The sequence below is a fragment of the Gadus macrocephalus genome, chromosome 23 (assembly GCF_031168955.1).
Source record: "Gadus macrocephalus chromosome 23, ASM3116895v1".
Taxonomy (NCBI): domain Eukaryota; kingdom Metazoa; phylum Chordata; class Actinopteri; order Gadiformes; family Gadidae; genus Gadus; species Gadus macrocephalus.
Window position 1 is genome coordinate 5,676,667 of NC_082404.1, and position 10,278 is coordinate 5,686,944.

Below are 10,278 nucleotides of genomic sequence, written 5' to 3' on the forward strand. Positions count from 1 at the left end.
AGAAGCACAACGACCACGGGCTGGTGCTGGAGGCCCTGCAGGTGATGAAGGCCGTGTGCTCCAACATCAACGAGGCCAAGAGGCAGATGGAGAAGCTGGAGGTGTTGGAGGAGTGGCAGTCCCACATCGAGGGCTGGGAGGTGGGTCTCTACCGGGAAGGAGACATGTGTCCACACATCCATCTCACTAAGCCTGGTCTCTGCTAACAATTTCGACCTAGGAGGCACAGATTTCAAAAACCCGACGCAGCAGATGGGTTTGATACACAGAGCCAGCTGGGAAGTCGTCCTTGGAAACCGTTTTGAGAGGTTAGGCACTTATCAAAAAAATACTAGGCAGTTGATTGGATGAACCATCTGTCTAAAGTCGTCCATCACGTATTATGTAGATCACGCAGTCCCTCAGAGGGCGTTGATTGGTCCGAACCACCACGGTTTGACCACCTGTGTGTCAACTTGAAGTCTGGCGAGACGGAATGTCGCATGGCCGTGTTCCTGCGAGTCCAGCTGCCTCGCAAGGTCACCTATTGTACTCCCAGCCGTTCCTGGAAGAGGGATCCCTCTTCTGGGATCCTTCTCCAAGTTTGGGGAGTACTTTCTTGCCCTTTAGATGGCTATAGTCTCCTACCCACAAGGCAACCTCTTACCCACTAGGCAGTCAGTAGTTAGAATGGCACACACACCTAGGCATGGAAGTATGTTGACAAAGTCAGCGCAGTTAGACAAAGCTTTTGTGGTGTGACACAAAATCACACCACAACAGAACGTGCAAGAAAACAACCACCCACGCAAGAACACACACACACACACACACGCACACGCACGCATTGGGAGAGGGAGAGGGAGAGGGAGAGAGAGAGAGAGAGAGAGAGAGAGCATACTTCGGCAGTACACACTGCATGGCTGGTGCATTGTGAGTAGGACGGCACCAAGCACTGTTTCAGGAGCAGGTGTGCAGTGTGTACTGGTCCTGATGACGCGTCTTGCCTGGCCGTGGGTCCATCCTAAATCTCACTTGTGTATCTCAGTGTATGTTCCTTTCATCAGGGATTTATTATACTCTGTTTGATCAGACAATAAATGTAGCAGTGATTCTGTAGACACACGCTGTTCCAAAGACCTTAGGGTTTTTTCCTCAAAAGTCACAGTAAAAACAGAGAATTAGAGTGATGCAAATGCAATATGGATTTATCGACACCTCTCTAAGAAACGACGCAGTCGTTCCTACTGAAACGAACAATTCAAGCATTGTTTCAGCTCTTTTTGCTGGTTTAGACAGAAGGAGTAGTTGCCAGCAGCCGTTTCCCATTTCAAATGACAAGGAAGAAAACTGAATGGGTTTACGTCTGATGCATGATATCCGAGTCATCTGCTACGAGGAACAGGCCGACTCCCAGATTTCAGCCTCAGTTCCCCAATCGCTATGCGGTCGGGCTCCATAATATCCAACCGAATTGAGAAATCTCTTGCCCCTGGAGTCAACGGGGGGTGGTTGAATCGCGTGTCTTGAGACCCCCCACACTAGACGACATGCAGGGCCCACTTCAGCCCTGATTCCCCCCCTTCCCCCCCCACCTCCCAGACTCATTATGGGGGGTTTGTCTCCTAGTGGGGAGGCGCCTTTAGGGTTAGGGGGGTAAATTGTGGCCTGTGAAGCCCTTTGAATGAGTGAATTGACCTCACTTGAATTGGCGTTGTTACAGTGGCTGTCTCTCTCCCCGGAATGTTTTGAAACTACTTTCAATGGGTCTTTGATAGAAGACTTTCTTTAAGGATTACTGTAGGACTTATAAGATAGTTAAGGTCTTACTTTGAGACCTAAACTGTCTGTTAGGTCTTACAAGCAATCGTTGCTTAGTGGGCTAACATGTGTGCTAGGTAATGTTACCATTGTTAGAATGGTACATCTCTTGGCACCAATTTAAGTCAAATCCGAATAATTGCTGCATTCCTTAGTTGGATCCTTGCTGTCTAGCTGCTCTTTAAGCGGCTATAGTAAGACAGAGTAGGTCTGCGAGGTATGCATGGAGCCAATGTCGCTTACTGCTGAGCTGTGGCCACTGAATCTCACCAGGCATTACTTATTAACTGACACTTAGCCCGACACGGACAACACTACAGCCGTTTCTTTATCTCTGGCAAGACTTTTGTTTTTTACTCCTTCTGGAATTCTCCATGGGAGCGATGTTCGCACCCTGGTGGGATCCCTTCTACCCAGATGGTTAATGGAGACGTCTCACGCTCTCTTCGGTGTCCGCTCTAATCTGTATTTTAGTTCACGAGGAGGGCTTGGGGTTGGAAATGTCCTGGCTTATTGTTATTCTGCTTGGGGGTCAGTAGGGACTTGTGGTGGTGGTGGTGGCAGTGATAGGGAATACAAAGTGAGTCATTGCAAACAGAGGAGGTCTTGGGATGCCGATGCAATTGACCTGGCTTCATGCCAAGAGGGCCCGAAGGCTTCTGGATCTGAAACCAGGAACGTGATTGCAGTTGTTTTGGTGAGAAGGTCTGGATGGCGGTGGTATTGGCTGTAGACACGATTCAATCTGGTTAGCCAGATATATACACACACACACATTTCCTTTTTGTGTGAAGGTTTATGTTACGTAACATGTCTGTGGATTTTACAAAAGCACAGACACGGCCAAGTATAACGCTCTGGGTTTCATGTATAAATACATCGTGATTCGGCCACAGAAATTGAATTTGCACCGCTTAATTTTAGCGTGCTAGTCTTCCGAGGGAACCTTTATCCGTACACACATTCAATTTAGAAGCTAAATCCTTTCACAGTGTTACACCCATTTAGTGGGATGGGGAACCTAAATATTTCTTTTTGTGGCCAACGGCATCAATCAAGCCTGTCAGGGGGAAAACCAGAACATAACATGCTTTAACAACTGGTGTCATGGAACGGCACACAGTGTTCTGGGCTCGCCTGGGGCGTCCCCATGCCAGAAACATCTCAAGGTAGGATTGAGAAGTAGGAAATATCGTTTTTGGAACCGAGTTCTGGTCCACAAGGGGGTTCTGGTACATGTTAAACACACGCGTGTGTATCCAGTGGACACACACGTTTACCCGCGACATCCGAGTTAGCTACACATGTGCGTTTTGGCAGCGCAACACGCAAAAACACAGCAACGCTCGGCGGGCTAAGTATAGTGAGGTCAGCCGCCGTTGGGTCCCGGCCATGGGTGGGGTGCTCTGACATTTTCTCGGCAGCCGGGCCTCACTCAACGTGCTCCGTGGCTGCCATCGCCACTTTTCATCGATTATAAAACATTAGCTCATTCTGGAGCGGGACAGCTCTCCACCACAGCTCTCTGCCAGACTTCTGCTCTCTCTCTCTCTCTCTGTGTCTCCCTCAGTCTCTCTCAGACTCTCGCTCGTACTATTGCTCTCGCTCTTACTTACTGTCGCACTCTCTCTCCTCTCATGCTCTCTCTCTCGCACACTCTCTGTCTTTCTCTCTCGCTCTCTCGCTCTCACTCTCTCACGTTCTCTCACACTCTGTCTCTCTGTCTCCCTCTCGCTCTCATTCGCTCTCTCATTCCGTCTCCCTCAGTCTCTCTCAGACTCTCACTCTGGCTCTCGGTCTATAGCACTCTATCATACTGTCTCTCTCTTGCTCTCTCTCTCTCGCACACTCTCTGTCTCTCTGTCACTCTCTCTTGAACCATCTGTCCTTCTCTCCCTCTCTATCCCTCTCTCTGACATGGGAAAGGGAAAGTAGAGGGTGAGAAAAAAGTGTGAGAGAGAGAGAGAGAGGGGGGGGGGGGGGGGGGGGGGGGGAGACAGAGCTCCAGGGAGGAGGTGTTCCTGTGTGGGTGTCTGAGGAGGAGGGGTGGATGAAGGTAATAATTGTGTGTTTTTTCCCATTAGTCTTCCTCGGCCATGGGCTGAATGCTCGTTAGCACTGACCCTGTCCACAGCTGTGTGGCCCCTAGGCGTCCTGGCAGGTTGTCCGTGTGTGGGAGAGAGACAGGGCGATGGGCCCGTCGCGGTCGCCATGGTGACAGCTGCCAGCGTGTTTAGCTTGTGTTTTCTTTTCTTCCTTTCTGCGGCGGCTGCGTTTGCCCGTCACAGGGTTATCTTTCCGCGTGTCTGTGTTCAGTCGTTGAGGGGTACCGCAGGATTATGTTAATTTTCCTCCAAGAAAAACCTCCAAGAAGTCTAAGCAATAGTTTAGAGTTTTAGTTATTGTTATTTTACACTCTGCACGGTCTCTCTTTTGGATTGTGTTGTCTCCTTTGGTTCAGCAGTTTGCTTAAGCTTACTGACAATAGGCCTGCTTTTCCTCTCTCTGTTTACTTATTTTAAAATGGCTGCCATGCTAGCATAAAGAAGCCTCTTATGTTGGACAGCCAACAAAGTGTTGAGGCAAGGTGCTAAAGCGCAGACGTGACAACAAGCCAAAGCTGCAGTTAAGCAGTTTTTCGGCAGTCCAGGCCGAGGCCACCGAAAGAGAAAAAAAGGGTAAAGGAGAAAATGTGTACAGTAAACGTTTTATGAAAGCGAGGGAGCCCAGTGACCGACCGGGTTCAAGCGGCCCGGTGTGTTTCTGCTCAGCGTTCCCCCAACACGTCCAGGGCTAGAGTCAGGCCTGCTCCTGCAGAAAAAGGAAACGCAGGTCAGCAGGTCCGGACCTGGGGGACCTGGCTTCCCCTCCCTGGACGTGAGCAGGGCAGGCTGGCCTTCGCCACGTCTGGCCCGCGCACACATTCACCCGCCGCGGAGCACTTTACCATCTGGCCACTGGCTGGTGGCTGCCTTGTAACAGGAACCTGGGAGAGAGCAGCGGGAGGGCGAGGCAGGAGGGGAGAAAAGTGAGTGACGATCAAAAAGGGTGAAGAGGGAGGAGGAAGTGGAGCATAAAGAAAGAGCGATGGAAAGAGTGAAGAGAGGGAGGGGTTTTGCCCGCCCTAGCGTCGGGTGCACCAGGTGAAAGCACTCTGGACGTTTTAGTTTTGCGGCCTTTGCCCGTCTTATTTTTAGCCCAGATGCTTAAAACCCGGCCACACATGAAATTCCCAATGGTGGGCAAAGTGAGCACACCGATCTGTGTGGTTTATCGCCTCCAGCAGGGCCTGTTGCGCTCCCAGACCCACAACAATGCAGCACAAGAGTTTGGCTGGACAGGAAATGTTTTCTATAGCCGAGAGTCTATGGCGGCCTATTTTAAAGTCGCTCGGTAATCTGCGGTGAGGAAGTCTGTTGTGTTGTTGTAGACCCATAAGAGAGGGAACAGGAAGGAGTGGGAATCTAACCCCCACCCCCCTCTGCTCTCCCTCCTCCTCCTCTGCTTAGAGGCCGTACATCATCAGTCAGTCAGTGGCTGAAGCACAATTATGTGGCTTGGTTTCACTTTATTCTCACTGAAACAGTACAAGGCTCAGAGCTAGGTTTTCATGTGAGAAACAACTGCTAGTTCGAGTTGTTCCCCTCACTCTCCATAAGCTATCCCTACATCAGATATTCAGCAGACACTTAAGAATGAATTATTTCGTAATTTATATGCATTATAGATGCAATGTATTGTGCAATATAAATTGCACAAGGGTGCCAGCAAACGAGTCTGTGGTGTGCTGGAATCGAACCCAGTAACCTTTTTCGGGTCCGAACACCTGATGTCTCTACCATACTATCCTACCTCTGTCCATTAGGCCAGGGATGTGTGTTTTAGATCCACAGTCTGGTCAGTCTCTAAGTTCTGCTTCCTCCTCCTCCCCGTCTCTCCGTCTGCTCCCGCCAGGGCTCCAACATCACGGACACGTGCACGGAGATGCTAATGCACGGCGTGCTGCTGAAGATCTCGGCGGGGAACATACAGGAAAGGAACTTCTTCCTGTTTGACAAGCTCCTGGTCTACTGCAAGAAGAAGAACAGGTACCTTTTCACGCACTCGCTGTATACACGCTGTGCACACTCCAAGCGCTGTGCATTGGTGGTTTGGGCGAAACACGTGCTGGGGTTTCTGGCTTCACTGAGACACCTATTGTTTGAAACGTATCATATCTTCATCATCCTCTTCACTCTACACTCTGGATGTGTTGAACGGAGACGGTCAAAGAGTCATGCAACGATTTTGTTTTTGTGCGTGCTAACGGTTCGCAGTGGGCCGTGCACTTTAGGAAGATCTTGTAGGAGCTTAAAAATAGACGAGAAGAAGAAGCCAGGGAGGCATGGACAAAGAAGAAGGAGGAAATCTGGTCTAATGCTTTCTTTTTTCAACCCCGAAAGAAAAGCAGAACCAAGCGGTTAGGCTAGCTGGTGTGTCTGTGTGTGTGTGTGTCTGTGTGTGTAGGTGTGTGTTTGTGTGTGAGCGGTTGCCTGCGTACACGTGCATGTGTGTGTGTGTCTGTGTGTGCATACACGTGTGTGTGTGTGTGTGTGTGTGTGTGTGAGACCTGGACCACTAACACTGTCTGGGGTCTCGGGTTGCCTGCCCTTCAAGTGTATTTATCTGAGGCATTACGCGGCGGTGCTACTCACCAAACCACCTGACACGTGACACCGCCACCTCGGCCCCGGGACAAGGACACCGGCCCGGCCCGCCACCCCGCCACGGCGCCACGGCCAAGTGGGCATGGACCCCCGCATCCCTCACTCCTCTGGAGGAAGGGCTTCTGGGCGGACTGGTGTGTGTGGGGGACTGGGAGTGTGTGTGTGTGTGTGTGTGTGTGTGTGTGTGTGTGTGTGTGTGTGTGTGTGTGTGTGTGTGTGTGTGTGTGTGTGTGTGTGTGTGTGTGTGTGTGTGTGTGTGTGTGTGAAAGGGAGGGAGGGAGTGTGTGCGTGTGTATGTAAAAGGGAGGAAGTGTTTGTGTGTGTGTGCATGTGTTTATAAAAGGGAGGGAGGGAGGGATTTGGAGTGCGCGTATGTGTGTGATGGTGTGTGTGTGTGTGTGTGGGAATGTCAGTGTGTTTGTGTTTTTGTGTGTGTGTGTGTGTGAGGATGTGTATCTTGGACTGTTTATGTGTGTGGGTCTGTAGATGAGTGGGAATGTGTGTGTGTGTTTATGTATATGTGTTTGTTTTTGTGTCTTTGTATGTGTGTGTGAGAATTTGTGTGGGACTGCGTATGTAAGAGGATGTGTGTGTGTGTGTGTGTGTGTGTGTTTGTGTGAGGATGTGTCTGGCGACTGTGAGTGAGAAGATACGTGCGTTTGTGTGTGTGCGTGCATGCGTGCGTGTGCGCGTGTGTGTGCGTGCGTGCGTGCGTGTGTGTGTGTGTGTGTGTGTGTGTGTGTGTGTGTGCGTGTGTGTGTGTGTGTGTGTGTGTGCGTGCGTGTGTGTGTGTGTGTGTGTGTGCGTGCGTGCGTGCGTGCGTGTGTGTGTGTGTGTGTGTGCGTGTAGTAGCCTGGTCATGGGAGGCTGGGGGAGGGTACACAACCACCAGCATCTGGGTCCACCAGTATAAAGTTCCGCTGCGCAGTGCTTTTGTGCACACATTGAAAGCGTGTCTGACCATTTATGTTAACACAACCCCCACCCCCACCCCCACTGCACCTGTTAAGACAGCTCACATGTCCCGGTTTCAACACCACAATGTCCGTGCTCCACCTGTAGGCATCCACGGGCAAGATGTCTACACAAGATCACGACGGCTAAACGACTGAACAGTGAACAGCAACCCGACCCTGAATCGCCTGACAATGCAACTGACAATTTAGAGTGGGGTTGAGCTGCTGTGAGTTGGGTTGAGTTGAGTTGAGTTACGGGGCTGGGTTTGCCCTTGAAGCGTGCCCCTCCCAGTGCGTGTGATGTGTGATGAGGAGCAGGGCGCTCGTGTGCTGATCCGTGTCCCATCCTGTGATTTTTTTTTTCAACAAGGCGTTTAAAAAACAGCAAGGCGGCCACTGAATGCCCCCGCTACCTGTTCAGAGGACGCATCAACACGGAGGTGATGGAGGTGGAGAACGTGGACGACGGGACTGGTGAGTACAAAATAAAAAAGGCAAATATAAATGGAGATTTATATTTGCCTTCTTTTTGACCAATTCCCTGTTTTCCTTTCCTATGTCTATTTGCCGTCTCGGAAAATTCTCTCAAGTGATTTTGCCCTTGTCCGTCTTTCTCTCCCTACTGCGTTTAGAGTTTCAGTCCCTTGATAGATTATCATTGTTTCTTTTCCACAAAAGATTGAACAAGATAAGATATAAAGGGTATGTCCTAGTTTTGGTTTTCCACGGATTGCCAACATGACCTTCAACTAAAGAACAGTATGTACATTTGCAGAAGCCATCGCTATCTCTCTGATGGACTTTGATTTGTTCTTAAGAGGAGTATGGATGATAAGTGTGAGAGTGTTTGCGAGAGGGTGAGTAAAAGAGAGAGAGAGTCAGAGGGAGAAAGACACTGATGGAGAGAGAGGGAGAGAGAGAGAGAGTGCTGGAGGGGCAGGGACTTGTGTGTGTCCTGTGTTGCCAGTTGACCTGATTACAATTGATTACCTGACTGTTTTTGTTTCATGTTTTTTTTCCAATCTTCCATCTCTGCGGAGTGTAGAAGCAGCCGGGCCAAATTAAGGAGACCCTTTTTACTCGATGCTTTTAAAAGAGGCGGAAAACACGACATGCCGGCCAGAACCGGCATGCTCCAGTCTTTCTGTTCAACTTTCACTGACTGTTTGAGAGGGTAGTCTGGGAGTGGCTCTGTGAGTCAACGCTGGCCTCTCTGAAGCAATTTAAAGAGATGGACAACCTCGGCATCGGCGCGCGCTAGAACTCGCATGCACCAGGCTTTCAGCTACACTTTCAGTTGGGATGCTCCCAACATGGGTCTGTTTGAAGGGCAGACCGGGCGTTTCTGTGAGTCAACGTCGGCTTCTCCAGAGCGTTTTAAAGAGAGGAAAAACACAAGTCCAGTGTGTGCTAGCAGTACACCAGGCTTTCCGTTCCCCTTTCCGCTGGGATACTTGATGTGTATAAAGACGTGTTTGAAGGGGACGATCGGAGTGAGTCTTGAGAGCCAACGCCAGCTTCTCTCCGGGTCACGCTGGAGGCCTGTGGAGTGGATAATGCTGATGGAAGCTTCTGGGTCTCCGAGCGGACCACCCTCTGTGATTTGATTAGCATGGAAGGGGCCGGTGCTCAATGAGGCTCTCTGCTGAGCGGCTCTCCAGAGGTCGGTGTGAGGGCCTGCCGCTGTGGCGCTACTCCACTCGTGTGAATGATTGCATCTCCTGCGAACGTCCGGTGAGGTCGATCACATTGTCTTTGTGGTCCCTACCTTAGGCGAGTTGAGTCCAAAACACATGCTTTGATAGTAAGAGGAATGGTATTTCCTTTACACTTAGGGCATTTATATTTAGGGCATTAAGCAGACCCTTTAATCCAAAGCGACAATAAGTACATTTGTCAGAAGAAGAAGAAGTCACTACAGTAAAGAAGCAAAGAAACAAGTGCTAAGCATTTACAATGGCTAGGTTAACCCATTTCCCGTATGCAACAAAGATTGCTAGGATAAGACCCTACCAATGCTCAGTACTATTTTTTAATTGCCAGGAAAATAACAAACAATAAGTGTTCACTATGTGCCAGACATTTTCAAATAGTTGAATGAAAAGTGAGTATGTTTCTCGTTCTGTTTGCGATTTAGTTATCGCGGCGCGTTGGCTTTGCTTTAATAATTTGACCCTTTAGGTTATTCAATCAAATATTTTATCCCATTTCCCAGCTGAAGCGCCTTTTTGAAGTAGAGGTTCTGCCTCATAAGAGATTCGTACACACACTCCACCTGAACTCTCTCCACTGAGACTCTGTTTATACTGTCTTCATCTGCAGAACGGTGGATTTATAGAGCTAAAATACATACATATATATACTGTGTACATAAAATACGGAAAATATAAAAAGTAAAATACAGCTGTGTGTGTGTGTGTGTGTGTGTGTTTGTGTGTGTGTTTGGATGTGCGTGCATGTCTGTGTGCATGTGTGTGTGTGTGTGCGCCTCTTGTGTGTGCATATGTGTGGCTGTATGTGTGTGTGTGTGTGTGTGTTTGTGTGTTTGTTTGTGTGTGTGTGTGTGTATGTTTGCGTGCTTTTCCACCTGCCCCTCAGCTGACTACCACAGCAGCGGGAACATCGTGAACAGCGGCTGGAAGATCCACAACACGGCCAAGAACAAGTGGTTTGTGTGCATGGCCAAGACCCCGGAGGAGAAGCAGGAGTGGCTGGAGGCCATCCTGAAAGAGAGAGAGCGCAGGAAAAGTAAGTACGGGGAAGGGTTAGAGGGCCGATGAAGCCATCGAAACCTAAACGTGAACTGGCACCGGCAA

At 49.7% G+C, this 10,278-nt stretch overlaps 1 protein-coding gene across 1 annotated transcript in view; it reads left to right on the plus strand.

Annotated features, from left to right (window-relative positions):
• prex2 (phosphatidylinositol-3,4,5-trisphosphate-dependent Rac exchange factor 2) overlaps window positions 1–10,278 on the plus strand; it is a 94,310-nt gene that overhangs the window by 26,673 nt on the left and 57,359 nt on the right. Inside the window, exons 6-9 of the mRNA XM_060045735.1 lie at window positions 1–140; window positions 5,755–5,888; window positions 7,833–7,936; window positions 10,061–10,226. The exon at window positions 1–140 is cut by the window's left edge and continues 22 nt beyond it. Coding sequence (XP_059901718.1) covers window positions 1–140; window positions 5,755–5,888; window positions 7,833–7,936; window positions 10,061–10,226 — 544 coding nt within the window. The remainder of the gene's footprint in view (window positions 141–5,754; window positions 5,889–7,832; window positions 7,937–10,060; window positions 10,227–10,278) is intronic.